The 21,958-nt window shown below is 42.7% G+C and overlaps 1 protein-coding gene across 4 annotated transcripts in view; it reads left to right on the top strand.

Annotated features, from left to right (window-relative positions):
- Window positions 1-20,241, top strand: part of RRN3 (RRN3 homolog, RNA polymerase I transcription factor) — a 57,221-nt gene extending 36,980 nt beyond the window's left edge. For all 4 annotated transcript variants that reach the window (XM_064362481.1, XM_064362480.1, XM_012477428.3 and 1 more), the window contains 9 exons: window positions 1,486-1,578; window positions 3,287-3,425; window positions 5,677-5,807; window positions 7,427-7,557; window positions 8,438-8,622; window positions 10,711-10,819; window positions 13,723-13,875; window positions 15,449-15,536; window positions 17,778-20,241. In XM_064362481.1, the coding sequence (XP_064218551.1) occupies window positions 1,486-1,578; window positions 3,287-3,425; window positions 5,677-5,807; window positions 7,427-7,557; window positions 8,438-8,622; window positions 10,711-10,819; window positions 13,723-13,875; window positions 15,449-15,536; window positions 17,778-17,939 (1,191 nt within the window). In that variant the 3' untranslated portion in view covers window positions 17,940-20,241. The remainder of the gene's footprint in view (window positions 1-1,485; window positions 1,579-3,286; window positions 3,426-5,676; window positions 5,808-7,426; window positions 7,558-8,437; window positions 8,623-10,710; window positions 10,820-13,722; window positions 13,876-15,448; window positions 15,537-17,777) is intronic.
- Window positions 20,242-21,958: the final 1,717 nt, after the last annotated feature.

Here is a 21,958-nt window from a genome sequence, read left to right as displayed (position 1 = left end):
TGGCAGGTTGAGTTGTTGGTGGGCGGCCTACCAGAGAATACTCACAGGCAGTCATGGCTGGAGGTGGGGACCTGAGCATAAACCTGTGGAAAGATACAGTTTAGGACAAGGGAGGACAAGGGTGGTGATCAGAGGTGTGAGGAAAACCAAGAGTCTGGATGCTCAGGAAGGATCTGCAGGAAGGAGGAGTTTGGTCAGCAGCATCAGATACCACTGTCATTTTTTAGAAGGATGAAAAGAGCAACAGTCCTTGGATTTAGTGGTTAGAAGATAGTCTTTGTTCCTTTCTGGAGGAGCATGTCAGTGAAGAGGCAGAAGCTGCATTTCAGGAGAGGATGTGGATGGTGGGGAAGCAGAAGTGGGACTGTTAGAGACCTTGGTGCAGGGTTGTGGTGGAAGGAGGGGTGGAGCAGGGCTAGGGGCCTGCGTGGTTCAGGAGTCAGGAGACAGCAGGTTTGTGGACTGAGTGGAGAGGAGCTTTGGTGGAGGGGAGCATTGATGCTGTAGGGAAGCAGGAAGATGGAATGAGGTCTCACAGGAGCTGGAGCTTGGGCCCACTGGTGCATTGCTCACTTGGAGTTGCACCTCTCTGGCCAACTGTGTGTCTTTTCTTTATAGTTTTTCTCTGGTATATATTTAAACAACGTTTTAGAATGTTTACAAAGAAGGTCAAGCATAGATAATTTAAAAAGGCGTGGTTTGAGTGGTATTAAGATATTTGACGGGTGATATACCAAAATAAAAATAATTCACATTCTGGTTGCAGTTCATCATTTTTCTGCTCAGTTGATGGACGATATGTTTATTTTACACAATATGTCTGTGACTGTGTTGTGCATATTTTATTAGCCCATTTTCATGCTGCTGATAAAGACATAACTGAGCCTGGGAAGAAAAAGGTTTAATTGGACTTACAGTTTCACATGGCTGGGGAGGTCTCAGAATCATGGCAAGAGATGAAAGGCACTTCTTACATGGTGGCGGCAACAGAAAATGAGGAAGATGTAAAAGCGGAAACCCCTGATAAAATCATCAGATCCCATGAGTCTTATTCACTACCACGAGTACAGTATAGGGGAAACCGACTCCATGATTCAAATTATCTCCCACTGAGTCCCTCCCACAACACATAGGAATTACAGGAGTACAATTCAAGATGAGATTTGGGTGGGGACACAGAGCCAGCCCATATCAGAGATAGAATAAATGTTGAATTTGTTGAGGCTGCCTGGCATAGAGCATCATGTGATAGTTGTTGATTTTATGTAAGTATATAGTAAAAGGGGCTTGGTTTATAAAATTTAAATTCCTTCATGACCTAGGTCATTTTACAGGCTTGCACCATAATTGTGTATTGTGTTGGAGTGCGATACAAGGTACTCATCTGGACACCTTGAATGTGTGTATATCAGGTGAATTTCCAGTCCCAAAATAACATAGTTGTGTTTTAAAAATCCTTTTATTTTTTTTCCCCCTCTGTTATAGGTGAGTGCATCCCGGCAGGATATTGAAGATGCTGAGGAAACAGCAGCACAAACTTGTGGCGGGACAGATTCCACAGAAGGATTGTTTAATATGGTTAGCATTTTTTTCAATGAAAGCAAACATACAGTTTATCATTTCAAAGGGTAGAAATCTCTAGTGCTGCTCATCTTTGTTACAGCTTTAGATTGAAATAATTAAAATAGTTTAGCAAACTTGAAAACAATTCCTTATATGAGTCATTTTCTGCCATGTCATTTAGCACTTGGTGTAATTATTTCCAGGGCTTTGAATTTGGGTTCGATGAACTACGTTTCACTTTCGTGCTTATAACTTTCAGAGTTTGTTTTTGTAAGCCAGATGCTGTTTGTGAGGCTGTCGTATATAGAAAAGCATACCTGTTTAATTTCTACATTTTACCATTTGTCCACTTTATAACAGTGCTTCTTCGGGTGGTGTCTGTGAGATAGGGATTCAGGTGCCCTTGGGACAGAGGATGTCAGGGAGCAGAAAAAGGCAGGGAAACTAAGCCAGGGCTGGGTCTCACTTGGGAGGTTGCTACAGCCTGATCCCACCTGGCACTCTGGGGTATGGATTGCTCTACAAAGTTTGGTGTCAGTTTGAGACCAAGGAGATATCCTTTCTGACACCTTGCCAATCAGTCATTGATTCTAAAGGGAGGGGCCGGAAAGAATGCAAGGGTGGTCCTGGCTCCTTTCTGCTCAGGGCAGCTCTCTGGGGAAGGTAGGCAGCTGTGAGCTGTTGGCTTTCGCTACTCACAGCTGCAGGGAGATGGATATCCTGACCTGGAAAAGGGGGCCTGGCTCCAACAGTGCCCACCAGGAGCAAAGGTGGGGGGCATCTGTAATGTTTGCACAGCTAGCTCTCATTGGGTCTTCTAAATGAGAATCGAAAGCTGGTGCTCTGAGTCTTGGCTTTTATTTTAAATTTCACAGGTGGTTCCGATTCACATCCCTGAATGAGACCCTGGAAAGATGTCTGCATTTCTCTTTCTTTCTTTCTTTCTTTTTTTTTTTTTTTTTTTTTTTTTTTTTTAAATTTGAGCAACGGTGTTGCTCTGTCACCCAGGCTGGAGTGCAGTGACGTGATCTTGGCTTACTGCAGCTTCGACCTCCTGGACTCAAGTGATCTGCCTACCTAAGCCTCTCAAGTAGCTGGGACTACAGTGCCACCACACCTGGCTACTTTTAAAATATTTTTTTAGAGATGGGTCTCACTTTATTGCTCAGGCTGGTCTCAAGCTTCTGAGCTGAAGTGATCCTCCCTCCTTTCAAAGTGTTGGTAATTATAGACATGAGCCGGGTCTCACTTTGTTGCTCAGACTGGTCTCAAGCTTCTGAGCTGAAGTGATCCTCCCTCCTTTCAAAGTGTCGGTAATTATAGACGTGAGCCACTGCAGAGTGTTTCTCTGTCGCCCAGGCTGGAGTCCAGTGGCATGAACTAAGCTCACTGCAGCCACCTTCACCTCCCAGGTTCAAGCTATTTTCTTGCCTCTGCTTCCCAAGTAACTGGAATTACAGGTGTGTACCACCATGCCTGGCTAATTTTTGTATTTTTAGTAGAGACGGGGTTTTACCATGTTGGTCAGGCTGGTCTTGAACTCCCGACCTCAAGTGATCTTTCCGCCTTAGCCTCCCAAAGTGCTGGGATTATAGGTGTGAGCCGCTGCACCCAGCCTCTTTGTTCTATCTTTTAGGGGAAATAATCACTTAGGACGGTTTTTCTACTAAATCACTTTCACATTGAATTTTTTAATGTTAGCATTTACTTTTTTTCCTTCAAGGATGAAGATGAAGAAACTGAACATGAAACAAGGGCTGATCCCGAACGGCTTGACCAAATGGTGCATCCTGTAGCTGAGCGCCTGGACATCCTGATGTCTTTGCTTTTGTCCTACGTGAAGGATGTCTGCTATGTAGATGGTAAATCACCGTAGCAACTGTTTATTGAATACCTGCAACGTACCTGAGTCTGTGCTGGGCATTTTCCATACATTATCTCTAGTGCTAATAAAAATCCTGTAAAAACCTCTCTTGAGTATGAGTTTAAGATGGTTTAAGGAAGTCAAGTTACTTGCCAATCACGTAGCTTGAAAATGGGACTGGGATTCTGGCTGAGTCATATTTGTCTTCAGTTTTTTCACTGATTGCTGTGTTAAAAGATTATATATGGAATTTGGCCAGGTTCAGTCAGATCAAATTATGATTTTGCTGAATGCATTTAAGAATGGTGTAGAGGGCACTAGTATATGGTGCTCTGTTATGTATTGAGTTTAGAGAGTCTTTGCTTGGCACCATTGTTGTGCCAGTATTGGTACTATATGTTCTTCTTACCTTCGTGGAACTTTAATCTAAAACCTTTGCCAATGCAAAACAGAATTTCTTTCTTTTCACATTGCTAAGATTTAAGATGAGCTCAGTGAGTCAGAATAATAGAACTGGAATCTGAGTTGAATGCATTACTATTTTAATGATCTTGCAGTTGTAAAAATAATACATGTTGATTAGAGAAAATTTGGAAACTACAGGAAAGGATAAAAACCATTTAAATGGCCACATTTCTGCTATTCAGAGAACCGTTATGAGCATTTTGAAATTTGCCTTTTTTCCCTTTTTTGTTAGCATGTGTACGTGTAGGAGTGTATTTTTTAGTGGATTTGGGGGGTCACACTAAACATAAGTGTTTTATAATCTGCCTTTTACATGGATGGTGAAGGTGAACATTTTTTCGTATCATTACTTATTTTAAAATAATTGTCATTGAATTCCAACACATAGGCCAGGGTGGGAGGATCACCTGAGGCCAGGAGTTCAAGACCAGCCTGGGCAATATAACAAGACCCCATCTCTTAAAAAAACAACTGTAATAACAAATGTTATTGATATATGGGTTTAACTGTCTCTTACTGTTTTCACCATTATAAGTAACAGTATAATGAACATTCTTGTGCCTATATATTCAGTTGTTTACTAGCAGTAGAATTATTGGATCCGAGGTCTTTTGCTACATGAATTGCAGAATTACCCTTCAGAAGGGTTTGCATTTCTCACTTTGCCACAGTGTGTGGGGTGAGGGTCTGCTTCCTTGCAGGGGTTAGATTATTATACTCCGAGGAAAATGTGTGCAAACTAAAAAGTAGCATTTTGTTTTAATCATATTTTAATGAGTGTCTTTGTTGTTGTTGAGACACAGTCTCACTCTGTTGCCCAGGTTGGAGTGCAGTGGCACGGTCTTGGCTCACTGTAACCTCCTCCTCCCGGGTTCAAGCGATTCTCCTGCCTCAGCCTCCTGAGTAGCTGGGATTACAGGCGCCCGCCACCGCGCCCAGCTAATTTTTGTATTTTTAGTAGAGACAGGGTTTCACCATGTTGGTCAGGCTGGTCTCAAACACCTGACCTTGTGATCCACCTGCCTTGGCCTCCCAAAGTGTTGTTTTTTGTTGTTGTTGTTTATTTTGTAAATAGACACGGTCTTACTCTGTAACTCAGGCTGGAATGCAGTGGCATGAACATGGCTTACTGCAGCCTTGACCTCCTGGGCTTAAGCTGTTCATCTGCCTCAGCCTTCCATGTAACTGGGATCACAGGTGTGCCACCATACCTGGCTAATTTTTTGATTTTTATTTGTAGAGACAGAGCCTCACTATGTTGCCCGGGCCGCCCTTGAACTCTTGGGCTCCCTCCCTTTGGACTCCCAAAGTGCTGGGATTGCAGGCAGGAGCCACTGTGCATGGCTGGATAATGGTTTTGTTTGATTTTTTTTTTTTTTTTTTTTTTTGAGCTGGTGGTTTCATTCTTGTTGCTTAGACTGGAGTGAAATGGCGTGATCTCAGCTTACCGCAACCTCTGTCTCCCGGGTTCAAGCGATTCTCCTGCCTCAACTTCCCGAGTAGCTGGGATTACAGGCATGTGCCACCATGCCCAGCTAATTTTGTGTTTTTAGTAGAGGTGGGGTTTCTCCATGTTGGTCAGGCTGGTCTTGAACTCCCGATCTTAGGTGATCCACCTGCCTCGGCCTTCCAAAGTGTTGGGATTACAGGCGTGAGTCACCATGCCTGGCTTGATAATGTTGTTTTTTTAATGGTGTGTGTTCTTTATTAAAAAAAAAAAATCCAGCAGATGAAACTTGAAAATATGTCTTTATAAAAACTAAAACGCCATATTTTCTCCATAGGTAAGGTTGATAACAGCAAAACGAAGGATCTGTATCGCAACCTGATAAACATCTTTGACAAACTCCTGTTGCCCACCCATGCCTCCTGCCATGTACAGTTTTTAATGTTTTACCTCTGTAGCTTCAAATTGGTGAGTAAGAATGCCGTTAACATTATCTTAACTTATTTTGTTCTTGCCCAGAATTTTTCCCTAAAAACTGGGGTGGACAGAGACCATGAGGTAAGTAATTACTTTCCTTGAGCTTACTTGCTTGTCCCTTGCTTGTCCCCTTAATAAAAATCACATTCTCTTTTCTTTGTTTTTTTCTTTTCTTTTTTGAGACAGAGTCTTGCTCTGCTGCTCACTGCTGCAACCTCCGCCTCCTGGGCTCAAAACAATTCTCAGGCCTCAGCCTCCCAAGTAGCTGGGACCACAGGTTACCACATTACTCTATTGTATTTTTTTTTAATTGCATTTTAACTCTATTGTATTTTTAATAGAGTCGGGGTTTCACCATGTTGGCCAGGCTGGTCTCGAGCTCCGGACTTCAGGTGATCCGCCCACCTCCTGCCCACTAAAGTGCTGGGATTACAGGCATGAACCACTGTGCCTGGCCCACATTCCCTTCTCAGTGCACTTGGAGAGCAAACAGAATTGCTGCCTGCCCGCCTAGCTAGGTGCTGCGAAAATGTCATTCTGCCTTTTGGTCACTAGGTGGAGGTCTTCCCTTAAGCCTTTTTCTTAAAATCTCATATGGGGTAATTAACTGTATTTCCTTCATTCTTTTCAAGGATTGAGTTGTAACTACCCCAAACCAACTTTTTAATCTAGAGTTTTAAAACTTTAGGCTTTGGCTTTTGTTGTTGTTGTTGGGGAAGGCTCTTCCTTCTCTGCAACGATTTTGCGGCTTCGTAGAGGTTAGGAGAGTGCTTGTCATGGGAAAGAAGGTTGAACTTAGTCTGCCCACATGGATGTGCCTAGCTTCAGAAAAGCGCTATTTGGTAGAAGTTGGAAGTTACACCCTTTACTAAGAAGCTGTGTCTGTTTTTTTTCATGATTGGCATAATTACTCAAATACCAGCTGTACTTTAGACCGTATTTCTGTTGATGGTTGATTCAGGGTGTGCAGAGACGGGAAGGGTGCTTCATGCTCACAGGAGTGCCCATGTGGAGCTCCATGGGGTTTGAGTTATTGTTGGTCACAAGTTCTGGCTGACATTGGAATCACGTGAAGAGCTTTTATAATATGCAGATTCCTAAGCCCTGTCACAAACCTATGAATTTGTACCTTCCTGGCTTTTTTTTTTTTTAGATGGTGTCTCGCTCTGTTGCCCAGCCTAGAGTGCAGTGCTGTGATCTTGGCTTACAGCAGTCCCTGCCTCCCAGGTTCTAGTGATTCTCCTGCCTCGGCCACTGAAGTGGCTGGGATTACAGGCACCCGCCACCACGCCTGGCTAATTTTTGTATTTGTGGTAGAGATGGGGTTTCACCATGTTGGCCAGGCTGGTCTCAAACTCCTAACCTCAGGTGTGAGCCGCCGCACCGGCCACGGGTTGATTTGTTTGGGATCCACTGGATTATTTAACACCTGAGATGCCTTTTGTTTTTAATAGTATTCTCTCAAAGTGTTTAAAAAATGAAGACCATGAAGTACTCATGAGATACTGGAACTTTTCCCCACATTGGTGAAGTAAAAATCTTAGGATTTTGATAGCCAGATTATCTTAGGCATTAAAAAAAGATTACACCGACACATTCTCTTTTTATAGGGATTTGCAGAGGCATTTCTGGAACATCTCTGGAAAAAATTACAGGATCCAAGTAATCCTGCCATCATCAGGCAGGCTGCTGGAAATTATATCGGAAGCTTTTTGGCAAGAGCTAAATTTATTCCTCTTATGTAAGTAGCCTAATTTTTCAAGTACTTTTTAATATCATGCTTTAAAATGAGTGTAGCATTGTCTCAAGTCAAAAATATCTGCCTCATTTTTTTGGTATGATTTTTTAAGTGAATAAAATCCCCACTCTGTGCAAGATGTTGATATTTCTAAGCAGTGATTTTAGAATAAGTTGTCTCTTTTTTTATATATATGAAACCCCATATGTAAGGCTTTTGTCATCTGTTCTGTGTGGTTGCATTTGAAGATCCGTTTGTTTTTGTGGATAAAGGACAGTGTTGTATTCTGTTTTGATTCTTTTTGTAGGTTTGTCATTTTTTCATTTACATTCCGAATCTATTCTATCTGATAAAGCTGAAGAAAAAACCTTTTAAAGGTAATAGACCTATCTAAGTGGCTAGTTTCTTCCAGTGGTCCATGAAGGTATCTTTGGACAAGGATGCTGTTGAAATCCTTCCCCAATCACAAAATCATTGACCATAGGACTTCACTAGGCTCCATCAGGGAATACTAAAGTCCACCAGACTGTCTTTCTCTTAGGAGATGTTGGTGAACCTGTCCTGTTTGGCCAATCACCCTAAGAGGGCTGCTTTTGAGATGGTTAGGAGAACCTGCTTTCCATCCCTTGGGACGTTCTTAGGGGCTCACGTGTTCCTAGAAGGTCAGAGCCACTCTGCCTTGTAACCGGAAGGTTGTCTTCCTACGAACCCATCCTTATCCTTCCTTTGTTTGCTTTTCCTTTGTGTCCATGGGTATTATTTAAAGAATCCTATGAACTTACTTAGTGTGGTTTGTAATGAAAGGCAGTTGTGTGTTATGTTATTCTGTTTTGTTTTGTTTTTTATGAAGTGTAAAGTTGACCTGAATTTTTCTTTTCTCTAGTACTGTAAAATCATGCCTGGATCTTTTGGTTAACTGGCTGCACATATACCTTCATAACCAGGATTCAGGAACAAAGGCATTCTGCGACGTTGCTCTCCATGGACCATTTTACTCAGCCTGCCAAGCTGTGTTCTACACCTTTGTTTTTAGACACAAGCAGCTTTTGAGTGGAAACCTGAAAGAAGGTCAGTGTTGTGGGAGTGCTGGACTGGATTTTCCTTGTTCTTATCACTCTTTAGAATGGTGATTCTTTACTCTTTTGGGGATTTTAATAAAAACTATGGATTCAGAAAACTGCATGTACACTCAAACTTTCAACAATAATTTCAGGCACCTCATACTCCCCTACAAACCCCTTTAGATAGATTTGAGCTTGAGAACCCTACAAACCCCTCAAGATGGCTTTGAGGTTAAGAAAGTGGTTTCTAGCTGGGCGCGGTGTCTCACGCCTGTAATCCCAGCACTTTGGGAGGCCGAGGTGGATGGATCAGGAGGTCAAGAGATCGAGACCATCCTGGTCAACATAGTGAAACCCTGTCTCTACTAAAAATACAAAAAATTAGCTGGGCATGGTGGCGCGTGCCTGTAATCCCAGCTACTCAGGAGGCTGAGGCAGGAGAATTGCCTGAACCCAGGAGGCGGAGGTTGTGGTGAGCCGAGATCACGCCATTGCACTCCAGCCTGGGTAACAAGAGCGAAACTCCGTCTCAAAAAAAAAAAAAGAAAGAGGTTTCTGCTTTTGAGGGTTTGAAATGTGAAGATGTCTCCAGAGGCGAGAGGCTGAGCCCTGGGCTGTGCCAGCATCCTGTACAAAGCTGCAGGTAGATGCACTCTCTCTTTGTTGTCTTTGTAACAGCCCAGTAAATGGCACATATTCTCCTTTCACAGACAGCAAAGCAGAGGGCAGTCATTTTCCCAAGATCACATAGTTACTGGCAAGATTAGAAACTGAAGCCAGGTTCGGCTGACTGGAAAGTTTGGGTTTATTCAGATTCAACTCTGCTTGAAGCCTTGAGATTTCATTGAGCAGTATTTTTTTGCTAATTTCCAAGAGTTATTTATAATTCATACCTATCAGTTGAAACTTGTTTATTAGATTAGTATATTTTAGTTGAAGAGAGTCTCCAAGAACATAGTTTAGAAGTCATTGTAAATTGTTTTGTTGATGTTTATGAATAATTCACGTGGTTTCATGAGCTACTGTCTCTAAACCAGTGCTCAACCTCGCACAGTTGGCGTTTGGGCTGCATCATCCTTCGTCACTGGGGGCTCTTGTCTGCCCTGTAGGATGTTGAATAGCCTCCACCTAGTAGCTGCTAACTGCAATCCTGACTACTCCCAGTTGTGACAACTAAAACTCTCTTCAAACACTGCCACGTGTCCTCTGCGGGGGTCACAGCCCCCTTGGGTTAACAGCCAGAGCTCTGAACTGAAAGTTGTATGTGTTGCATTATATACATTTACCTACATCCTACATGCTTCTAAAAAGATACTGTATGGACTAGTAGGACAAGGTAAGTATCTCTGCTGGTCTTTGTATAAATTAATGCCAGGAATCTGAAGTAAAGATCTTGTTTTTTTAAGCTGTGATATCCCATTTACGTAGTTTTTATCAAAATATGCAGCAGAGAAACTCCTAAGAACATATTCTTAAGTACAAGTTGGTCAGCTTGCCTCTTAAAATAAATGAAGTGTCTTTCTTTTACTCATGTAGGAGAGAATTGTATTCAGTAATTCTGAGAAAGAGGTTTCTGTCTAAATTTGCCTTCCACAGAAGTAGAGGCAAATTTAGAGTTTCTTGTTGAGAAAAATAAAAACTACAAATAACTACTGTGCACCTGAAAACAGTGCTCAGCCTCACTAACAAGTTAAGACACACAAGCTAGAATCAAATTGCTGTTCTGTTTTGTTGCCTGTCGTGATTGTTAGCTGAAATCAAATCACAAGGTCTATTTCCCCCCTGTATAAACTCAGCATACACTAAGCTTACAAACATATGAACTTCACATTGTCATGTAGTGTTACAGCCTGCTACTTCCTGAGTGTTCTTTAGTGAAGCTGCCTTGGTGATCAGTGAATGTGGTTAGACTAGTCACACTCTTCTGGGCCATACACTATGTGACTGTCTGTCTGCATGGACCTTTATTTAAAGCATTTCTGCAAATAATTTTTTTAAGTTTTTTTTTTAATGCGAGTGAATTTATGGTTTTAAAGATATCTTACACTTTTCTCTTATATTTGTACGTTAAAAATAAATTTTTTTTTAATTAAAGGTTTGCAGTATCTTCAGAGTCTAAATTTTGAGCGGATAGTGATGAGCCAGCTAAATCCCCTGAAGATTTGCCTGCCGTCGGTGGTTAACTTTTTTGCTGCAATCACAAAGTAAGTTATTTAACGCTTCCTTGATGGGAATTATTTAAAATATTTATGTTTATCTGGTATTGTAAGGTTCCATTAAATTTCTTGGAAATTAGTAACATTAAAAAAGGCCAGGCGTGGTGGCTGTTGCCTGTAATCTCAACATGTTGGGAGGCTGAGGTGGATTGCTTGAGGCCAGGAGTTCACGACTAGCCTGAGCAACATCATGAGACCCTGTCTCTATAAAAAACATTTAAAAATTAGCTGAGGGTGGTGTCATGTGCCTGTAGTCCCAACTACTCAGGAGGCTGAGGTGGGAGGATCACTTGAGCCCAGGAGGTCAACGAGGCTGTGAGCCCTGAATGTGCCACTGCACTCCAGTGTCGGCTCCAGAACAAGACCCTGTTTCTTAAACAAACAAAAACAGCCAAGCACTTGCAGGAAATACTGTAATACAGCTATTGTTTAGTTTTTGAGACAAAGTCTCGCTCTGTCACCAGGCTGGAGTGCAGTGGCGCCATCTTGGCTCACTATGACCTCCACCCCCCAGGTTCAAGCGATTCTCCAGCCTCCTGAGTAGCTGCGACTACAGGCACCCATCACCACACCCAGCTATTTTTGTATTTTTAGTAGAGATGGCGTTTCACCATGTTGGGTAGGATGGAGAAATTGCTACTTCTTATCCAAGGGCATAATTCAGCAGAAGCCTAGGCACTTTGAAATAAGTAAGGCAACCAGTTAGCTGAGAAGGGCAAAGCCATAGATGCTTATTGGAGTGACTCCTATAATAGTAATAGACATCAGCTGGAAGTGAGGTACATGCTGACCAGTAGGAGAGTGGTTTCGAGAGAACTGTTCTCTCAGGTCTGGTAGCTCTGGCTAATACATAGCCTTTCCTCTGTGCCAGGCAGTTCTAAGCACTTTACATAGAGCTCATTTGATCCTCAAACAGCCCTCTAGGATGAAACCCTGTTTATCATGGAGAAGTGGTTATACAAAGAGGTAAATCACTTGCCTAAAGTTATAAAGCCGGACTGGCAGCAGATTCAAATGTAGTCTGGCTCCTTTGTAAGCTTTCACTAAGTTATTCTGCTTTATGGAGAAAGCGAATTGAGAATTGAGTATTTAATGAGGATATTCAGGCGTGTTATAGCTTATAATCTTCAACAAGTCAGAGCTGGAGGTTGCTGAGTTCCTTCACCCTCTTTAGTTCTCCTTTGCTAGGCATCTGGGTCAAGGTATCCTCTCTTGTGAGATCTCAACAGTGATAGTAAAGGATTAGGAAAAGGCTTAAAGAGACCAGCAAGCAACAGCGGTGAGTAGGTGGAGGCTTCAGCACATTGGTTAAGATGGTGAGCAGCTCAAAGAGTGAGGTCGGAAGAAGCAAAGGCAGCTGCCCCTAGTATATTCTCAGGGTGGGGACAGAGGGCTTCATTTGTGAACCAACTGGTCCAGGGGCTCTCGATTTGAGGTTGGCATGCGCATTGGAGGCACACTGCGATACGAGACTAAGAGTGGGGGCTTGAAGTAAAGGTCTGTGCCTAGGTACAGATATGGCAAATAAAGGTGTGTACCATTCTGTAGCTGTTGATTTTGTCTGCTTGATGGTTTTGAGATTCAGCCATATTGACACAAAGCTTAATTTTGATTATAACTGCTGTATAATGTTCTGCAAATCTTTCTTATTGAGTCTTTTATGTGATTTCAGCTGTTAGTTTTTTGTTTTTGTTTTGTTTTGTGTTTGAGACAAGGTCTTGCTCTGTCGCCCAGGCTGGATTGCAGTGGTGCGATCTCGGCTCACTGCAACCTCCACCTCTTGGGTTCAAGTGATTTTCCTGTCTCAGCCCCCCTAGTAGCTGGGAATACAGGTGCCCACCAGCACACCCAGCTAATTTTTTTATTTTTAGTGGAGACAGGGTTTCACCATGTTGGCCAGGCTGGTCTCAAACTCCTGAGCTCAAGTGAACTGCCTGCCTCAGCCTCCCAAAGTGCTGGGATTACAGGCATGAGCCACCTCGCTCAGCTGGCTGTGTTAAATGTTTTAGTGCTTAGGAACATTCTTGTGTGAGTGTCCTGGTGTGTGGGCACATGCTTCCTTGTCACATACCCGGAAGCGTGGTCGGCTGTGGGGCTGTAGGAGATGCAGATCTTCAACTTTACCCGTTAGTGCAAACCGCCCTCCAGTGTCGTTTTGCTGATGGGTCCTCCACCAGGAGGAGGGATGAGGGGTTAAGTGCTGCGAGCCTCAGTAATGGGGCAGAAATCGAAGTATGTGGCTTGAAGTTGCCATAGTGACCTGAGAACCTGAGGTGGATAGTGACAGAAGTGAGATCTAAATCCTTGTCTTGGAGAAGCTGTTTAATAAATGATTTTTCAAGTTGCTAAATCATTTAGAGACAACTGTCAGAAAAATTAACAACATAATTGCCTTTTTTTATTTTATGGTTTCTTCTATGCATTTAACTGTTCTCACTCACCATGCCTAGTCCTTTCTCTGCCTGTTTTTGAGGTCATGACTTAGTCAACCCCATGTCCCTCCTTCAGTAAAGGCCTAATTTCTTCTTCAGCAAGTCTCTTCACCAACCACTGTTTCCTCCTCAGTGACTGAGTCCCTCCTGAATCCCTTTTCCATCAACCCTCTAATTATTTTGCAATCAGTAAAAATAAAAACACCTATAGTTACGTAAACTAAGAGTTTTGCCTTGCAAACGTTTATTTTTAATGAATAATATCTATTACTCATTGAAACCTAAGCCCAGTTTCACATTCTGAGTGATAGCCACATTTTCTTTCTCCTTAGCAAACTTGGCGAATAGAAGATCCAGAGAATGGTACCCTAAAAGTGTTATTTTCTGCTTTATATTATAATTTTATTAGCACTTGTTATGTGTTAATGCCTCTGTCTGTGTTGTTTTTTTGTTTCACAGTAAGTACCAGCTCGTCTTCTGCTACACCATCATTGAGAGGAACAATCGCCAGATGCTGCCAGTCATTAGAAGTACCTCTGGAGGAGACTCAGTGCAGACCTGCACAAACCCGCTGGACACCTTCTTCCCCTTTGATCCCTGTGTTCTTAAGCGGTAGGTACTTTTAAACATTGACAAAAGGTGGGTTGAAACGTGATACATGTTTGCTTTTCCCAAAATTGGGATTTAAGGCTCTTTGCTGGAAGTGGCCCTTCCTTGCTGTTGATGAGCGTCTCGTGGTCTCCCTGCGTATATTTCACAGGCACAAAGTAGAGGATGCCTAGCAGGACCTGCTGAGTGGCACAGGCACCCCAGAGTGGGTAGATCTTTGCCTCGGTAGGAGCCAGTTTGACACCAAGGGTTTTTGTTTTACTTTTTATTTTTCTTTAACTGTTGTTTAAATGTGTGAGGTTATGGGGATAACAGTGCCAGGATAGGGGAGGGTGCTGTCTTTGCTTCCTTCATAATTTTCTGCCAAGTGTCTTGTTCCTTCCTCTGGAGACCACATCCCATTCTGTTGCACAGGATAAACAAAAAACAAATGATTGGCTGGGCGCAGTGGCACATGGCCTGTAATCCCAACATTTTGGGAGGCCAAGGCGGGTGGATCCGTTGAGGTAAGGAGTTTGAGACCAGCCTGATCAAGATGGTGAAACCCTGTCTAAAAGCCAGGCATGGTGGTGGGCACCTATAATTGCAGCTACTCAGGAGGCTGAGGCGGGAGAATCACTTGAACCCAGGATGTGGAGGTTGCAGTGAACCAAGATTGCACCACTGCACTCCAGCCTGGGCAACAGAGTGAGACTCTGTCTCAAAAAAAAAGATTTATCTAGATGAGTTAGTCTAGAAAACCACTGAACCAGCGTTAACTTGTAACTTCTATAAGGAAGCAGGATTTTTGCTTATTATGGTTTCTATAATAACTGCATGACCATCTGGGATTGTCTGGTCCCTGAAGTCTTGGTTGACTGAAACCAGATTAGTTATTTTTCCTAGACTTACTTTTCAGCAAATTAGTATAGAAATATAAAAAAGAGAGTTCCAGAATATTATAGTTTCATTTTCATCTGGATATACTATATATAACTGACTTGTCAGTCTTTGTCAAGTGTAGAAACAATTTTACTTGAAAATGGAAAGATGGAAAATGGTAGGTGCAATACTCCATCCACATGAGTGAACGAACTCTTACACAGAAAGAGCCGCTTAGTTACAGCGTAAATTTATATAGAGGGTTTTTTGTGTTTTTTTTTTGAGACAGAGTTTTTTGCTATTGTTGCCCAGTCTGGAGTGCAATGGTGTGATCTCGGCTCACCGCAACCTCCACCTCCCGGGTTCAAGCAATTCTCCTGCCTCAGCCTCCTGAGTAGCTAGGATTACAAGCATTTACCACCATGCCTGGCTAATTTTGTATTTTTAGTAGAGATGGGGTTTCCCCATGTTGGTCAGGGTGGTCTTGAACTCCCAACCTCAGGAGATCCCCTCCACCATGGCGTCCCAAAGTGCTGGGATTATAGGCGTGAGCCACTGCACCTGGCCTACATAGAGGGTTTTTTGATGTGATTATTTGAGGTATAGTTTTCACTTCTAGGTTTTGGGTAATAGGTCTTGTGAGAAAAGATCCAAACCAGTTTTGACTTGTGCTGAAGTATTTAACTTGACTTTGAAATGTGATCTTTGTTGACAGGTCAAAGAAATTCATTGATCCTATTTATCAGATATGGGAAGACATGAGTGCTGAAGAGCTGCAGGAGTTCAAGAAACCCATTAAAAAGGTAAGTTTGTGATTCAGCACATTTTCTTGGAATCCCCTCTCTGGTTCCAGGTCACAATCAAATAGTAAACAGCAAGTTGCTCATGCATGTAGTCCCCACACTTTAGAGGGCCAAGGGCAGAGGATTGCTTGAGCCCAGGAATTTGAGACCAGCCTAGGCAACATAGACTAATTTTAAAACAAAAAATTTTAAAATTAGCTGGGCATGGTGGTGCACACCTGTAGTTCCAGCTTCTCTGGAGACTGAGGTGGGAGGTCAAGGCTGCAGTGAGCTGTAAACGCAGCACAGCACTCCAACCTGGGCAACAGAGCAAGACCCTGTCTTCTTTCAAAAAGCACACCAAGGCCGTGCACTGTGGCTCACGCCTGTAATCCCAGCACTTTGGGAGGCTGAGATGGGTGGATCGCCTGAGGTCAGACGTTTGAGACAAGCCTGGCCAACATAGTGAAACCCTGTCCCTACGAAAAATACAAAAAATTAGCTGGACGTGGTGGTGGGTGCATAATCCTAGCTACTTGGGAGCCTGAGGCAGAAGAATTGCTTGAATCCAGGAGGTGGAGGTTGCAGTGAGCTGAGATCGCACCACTGCACTCCAGCCTGGGTGACAGAGCAAGACTGTGTCTCAAAAAGAAAAAAAAAAACACACCAAAACTCTGTCTTATTCCTTCTGCCTTTATAAACTTCCAAGCCCAAGTTTTGTTAAAGAGTCTGTGGCTTTTTTTTTTTTTGATAAACTGCTTAAACCAGACACTTAACATACTAACATGTGAGAAGTGAAGGTTAATTACAAATTAGCTGAACAAATGATCTTTGCCACTTGAGCATTCTCACCAAGTAACAATCTCCAGTTGACTCATGTTGAAATTGCCCCAGCAATTTACATTAGTTTTATAGATCTCCCTGAATTGGTGGTGAAGATGCAGGTAGGTAGCATACCCTCCAGGTCACATGAGGTGGAGTTAAGACAGTTACTGCCAGAGAGAAAAGTTAGAATCCAGTAATAAAAAATTTGCTGTTCTGGCATGGTGGCTCATGCCTGTAATCCCTGCATTTTCAGAGACTGAATCTGGTAGATTACAAGGTCAGGGGTTCAAGACCAGCCTGGCTAAGATGGTGAAACCCCATCTCTCTCTACCAAAAACAGAAAAATTACCTGGGTATGGTGGCAGGCGCCAGCTACTTGGGAGCCTGAGGCAGAGCTGGGAGGCAGAGGTTGCAGGGAGCCAACATCGCACCTGGGCGACACAGTGGGACTCTGTCTCCAAAAAAAGAAAAAAAGAATTTTGCTGCTCTTTTGCTTGGTAGCACATTTGTTTTCACATTAAAAACAGCTTCGAGATATCTTCTTTTTTGGTTAATAAGTAACCATTGGAAAGCTCATTTTATTTTTTTATGTTTTGCATTTGTTGAAGGGCATGTATAATTCTTTCACATTGTGTCAGGTACAAGAGCTGTAACGCTGGGCAAGAATGACTCTTCATGTTTCCTGTCCCCATTGAGCTTCAAATCTGTTTGCAAGTCAGACTTTAAAAAAATGATTACAAGGTGTGATGAACAAGCAGTTATGTGGGTGTGTTGGTAAGAAGGAAGTGCTTGGCCGGGCGCGGTGGCTCAAGCCTGTAATCCCAGCACTTTAGGAGGCTGAGGCGGGTGGATCACGAGGTCAAGAAATCGAGACCATCCTGGTCAACATGGTGAAACCCTGTCACTACTAATACAAAAAATTAGCTGGGCATGGTGGCGCATGCTTGTAATCCCAGCTACTCAGGAGGCTGAGGCAGGAGAATTGCCTGAACCCAGGAGACGGAGGTTGCGGTGAGCCGAGATCGCGTCATTGCACTCCAGCCTGGGTAACAAGAGTGAAACTCCGTCTCAAAAAAAAAAAAAGAAGGAAGTGCTTATCAGAAGGAGCTTTTCTGTTTTGTTTTTTTTGTTTGTTTTTTTTTTTTTAGAGACATGGTCTCACTGACATTTTGGGGCTGGATGATGCAAAAAACAAAAGATATAGTCTTACTATGTTGTCTAGGCTGGATTCGGAACTCTTGAGCCCAGGCAGTCCTCCCATGTCAGCCTCCCGAGTAGCTGGGACTACATGCCTGTGTCACTACATTGGCTTTCTTTTGAAATTAAGATATTGTCTTCACCATCTTTACAGACATAGCAACTTTCTTTGGAAAGAATTCTGGAAAACGTTTCAGTCAGCACTGATGATATTACTGATGATTTCTGATGTTTATGCAGGAGATAATGGAAGATGAAGATGATGATTTTCTGAAAGGTGAAGTGCCCCAGAGTGATACTGTGATTGGGATCACACCGAGCTCCTTTGACACACATTTCCGAAGTCCCTCAAGTAGCATGGGCTCCCCACCCTTGTTGTACATGCAACCCAGTCCCATCTGACCTCAAAGAGTTGTGACTGAGATGTGACATTCGGGATTCCCCATCACTCGTCACCCCCTCAGCACCCAGCTGGTGCCGTTGAACATTGACTGCATTGAACTAGAGTGAGCACCTGCCTCAGCTGTGGCACTCCAGGTTAGACTCAATCAAGCATCTGAAGGCTTTTTTTTTTGTTCCTCTTACAGACAAAATGAAAAGACTGAATATCATGTGCAATATTTTACTGTGGAGTTGATGATAAATTTGGAAGGCTCTGCTTATTTAATATGTACATTTTTTAACAGCTTTTTGACATAATTACTGGGTAATTTCTAATATAGGCACAGACTGTTTTCATGATGGCTCCTTAAACATGGGTTTTTGTCAGATCCATGGTCACAGGACTTTGCTGATCAGCTTTCAGTGAAGAATCCTCTCGGATAAAACTTCTATTTAAAGACTTTGGACAGGCGTGGTGGCTCACACCTATAATCCTAGCACTTTGGGAGGCTGAGGTGGGCGGACTGTCTGAGCTCAGGAGTTCAAGACCAACCTGGGCAACATGGTAAAACCCTGTCTCTCTCTTTTTCTTTTTCTTTTTAAATTTAGAGCCAAGAAAGGGTAGACAAACCCTGTCTCTTAAAAAAAAAAAAGGTAAAAGACTAACTAGAAAGTTTATTTTGGCTATGTTGTTTACCATCTGCTGTATTGATATTTGTGTGTTGGGATTTCAAGGGAGTGTGGAGAAGATAGAAGGAGAGCAGAGAGTTGGCCTGACATGGTCTGCCACACAGAGTTGGAGCTGGCACTGAAGGAGATCTCCAGGGACTTCAGAAACCCATAAAAAAGAGAGAGGATTGGCCGGGCGTGGTGGCTCACACCTGTAATCCCAGCACTTTGGGAGGCCGAGGTGGGCGGATCACGAGGTCAAGAGATCGAGACCATCCTAGCCAACATGGTGAAACCCCGTCTCTACTAAAAGTACAAAAATTAGCCGGGCATGGTGGCACGCACCTGTGGTCCCAGCTACTTGGGAAGCTGAGGGAGAAGAATCGCTTGAACCCAGGAGGTGGAGATTGCAGTGAGCCGAGATTGCGCCACTGCACTCCAGCCTGGCGACCGAGCAAGACTCCGTCTCAAAAAAAAAAAAAAAAAGATTTAGGAAAACAGAATGAGATGTATAACATACTAGGTACAGCGTAAAAATGGACTTAAAGAAAAATGGAGGTCCAGGTAGTTATAATTCACACAGACTGAAAGCTTGGGCTTGTGTAAAACACATGAGATCGTATTTTACCCCTGGGCTCTCAAGCATCCAGTTAGATCTAGAACTGCTCTTCTGTAGCAGTTAGATCGAGTCAGTTTTGATCTGCATCAGTAGGTTGTTGAGAATTTCTTTGTTCCAACAGGAAACATTTTTTTAGATTGGTGGAATGGTTTTGCTCACAACAATAGGTGGAAGTTCCTAGTGCAGTCTTCGTATGTGGCTTTGCATATCATAGATTTGGCTTGGTGAAATCCTTCTCCAAAGCCTCTTTTTGTATTTTTATAACTAAAAAGAGGTCTTCAGAAGACCTCACTTTATAACAAATCTGTGCAAACACCGCTAGAGTCATTCTGAAGCTCAAGCATTTTCGCTTTGTTTCTTACATGTGTACCTTTTTTGGTTTACTTGTGAAAATGGCCATCTTTTTTTTTTTTACCCTCCATCCCTGAAAGTGGCCATCTTTAAGCATATTTATTTTTCTGCCACTTCTATTTATTTAAAGGCAAGCAATATTTTCTTGATCACAAATATTTTGTTTTTTTTTGTTTTTTTGTTTTCTTTTTTGCCCAATCTCATTGTTGAAGCTTGTTGAGAGATCACAAATATTTTGTAATGAAATTCTTCCTCTTTCCCAAGGCTTTATATGTTCTTGTATGATTACATCGATGGCAATGCATAATATATGAATTTCAGTCTGTAAATACTTTTTTGGAAAATAGAAATTTTTATTGCTTTAAAGTTTTGGATATCGGTGGTTTTCTTTTGGTGGCTTGGTGGAAAGTCATTTGAGAACCTTAAGATTCTCTTTTTTAACTACTGGCACAATGTGGATTTTTGTATATTAGATAAAATGAGTAAATGAAATTCCCCAGAAGTTAATAGTAAGTGGGGTCTTTGTGGGTTGGGAGGTAGTTTTAATGTAGAAAGATATTTACAAATAAGTCTGTTTAACTTCAAAGGAGTTTGTGAAAAGAAGATCCATGGTGAAAATAAAACAGTGACATGGTTAATTTTCCGGAACTTTCATTCTTATACCAATAAAAGGAGGTACCTTGATACATGTTCTTTTGATTTCTGTTTTTTGTTACTTTTTAATTTAATGTATTAAAGCATTTTGCAGTGGAAAACTCCTGAGGCATCGCTGTTGAGGGAGGAATAGTGCTGGTGTGGTGGGGAGCTTGATGAAATTCATGGCATGCCAGGGTGAGGATGGCATCCCTGTGCACTGTATAAAGTATCCACGACTCTCCCTAATCACGCCCAGCTGAGAGTGAGTGAGGCTTGAACAGGTCCCAGGGAAGCAGACACTTCTTTCAAAAACTTACATGCTTTGAAGGATATCTGTGGGGAAAAATATTGTGAAGTCTCCTTATAAATTACAAACCAACAATGGGAATTTTCTCTTTCACTAAAAAACAAGCTGTCAGTTTTAGGAGTCTCCAGGGTCCGTCCTTTTGTCTGTGTTCTCTGGTAGTATCTTCCTTGATGAGAAGTGGCTGAATTTATACAAATGTGAAAGGACTAGCAACTACAGACTGCCACGGGCTTCCTTTCCTAACCAGCTGTTTGACCTTGAGCAAGTTACGTAACCTCTGAGCGCAAGTTAAACTGTAAAATGGGAATAATAAGATACTAGTGTAAGGCATTAAGGATTTGATGCATGTAAAAGTTAATGGGCCGTTGTTTTTTTGTGAGAAAGGAAGCACTTTCATGGGAAGCTTTTTTTCACTTAAAGATAACTTCATTTCTTCCATAATACCTCGCTCCGTGGTACCAACTAAGATCTGAACTGGAGAGGAGGGACCAGTGTGTTTCCATTGCTGGGCAGTGCTTATGATGGTGGTTCCTAACCCTGGCTATGCCCTAGAATCCAATCCCTCAGGGGGCGCTGAGAAGCTAAGGATGCCCAGGCTCACATCACACGCTAATTCATCCTCTCTGATTGAACCAGTCTGCAGAGGAGGAGTTTGGACATTGATGGGTTTTTTTTCTTTTTTTTTTTTTTTTTTGAGACGGAGTTTCTTTTACCTAGGCTAGAGTGCAGTGGCACAATCTCGGCTCACTGCAACCTCCGCCTTCCAGTTTCAAGAGATTGTCCTGCCTCAGCCTCCCAAGTAGCTGGGATTACAGGCGCTCGCCATGTGTGCTAATTTTTGTATTTTTAGTAGAGGCAGAGTTTCACCATGTTGACCAGGCTGGTCTCAAACTCCTGACCTCGTCATCTGCCCACCTCAACCTCCCAAAGTGCTGGGATTACAGGTATGAGCCACTGGGCTCAGCTACATTGATGTTTTTTAAAGCCCCCTGGTGATTCACAGGTGCAGGCTGCATTGAGAACTGTTCATTGGTTTGCAACTGCATACTTTTAACTGTCGACTAATTGAACATCCAAAGCTCCACCATGCTTGCTTCCATTAAATGCTTTCCTTTTGTGTATTTCATTCTGACTTGTGGATCCTTGAGTAGCATTTGTAATGTATATAATTTGGGGCCTGGGTCTTCCAGCACTTTGGGAGGCTGAGGTGGGCGGACCACCAGGTCAGGAGTTGGAGATGGCTGAGGGGGAAATTTATGAAAGCAGATGAATACAGATGATAGCTCATGCCTGTAAAATGAGCACTAGGGGCCGGGCGCGGTGGCTCAAGCCTGTAATCCCAGCACTTTGGGAGGCCGAGGCGGGTGGATCACGAGGTCAGGAGATCGAGACCATCCTGGTCAACATGGTGAAACCCCGTCTCTACTAATACAAAAAATTAGCTGGGCACGGTGGCGC

This window comes from Aotus nancymaae, unplaced genomic scaffold, assembly GCF_030222135.1.
Source record: "Aotus nancymaae isolate 86718 unplaced genomic scaffold, 86718_ANA_hifiasm-v0.15.2.pri h1tg000049l, whole genome shotgun sequence".
In the NCBI taxonomy this organism is placed as follows: Eukaryota; Metazoa; Chordata; class Mammalia; order Primates; family Aotidae; genus Aotus; species Aotus nancymaae.
Note: the sequence above shows the minus strand (reverse complement) of the source record. Positions and strands in the feature narration are given on the sequence as shown.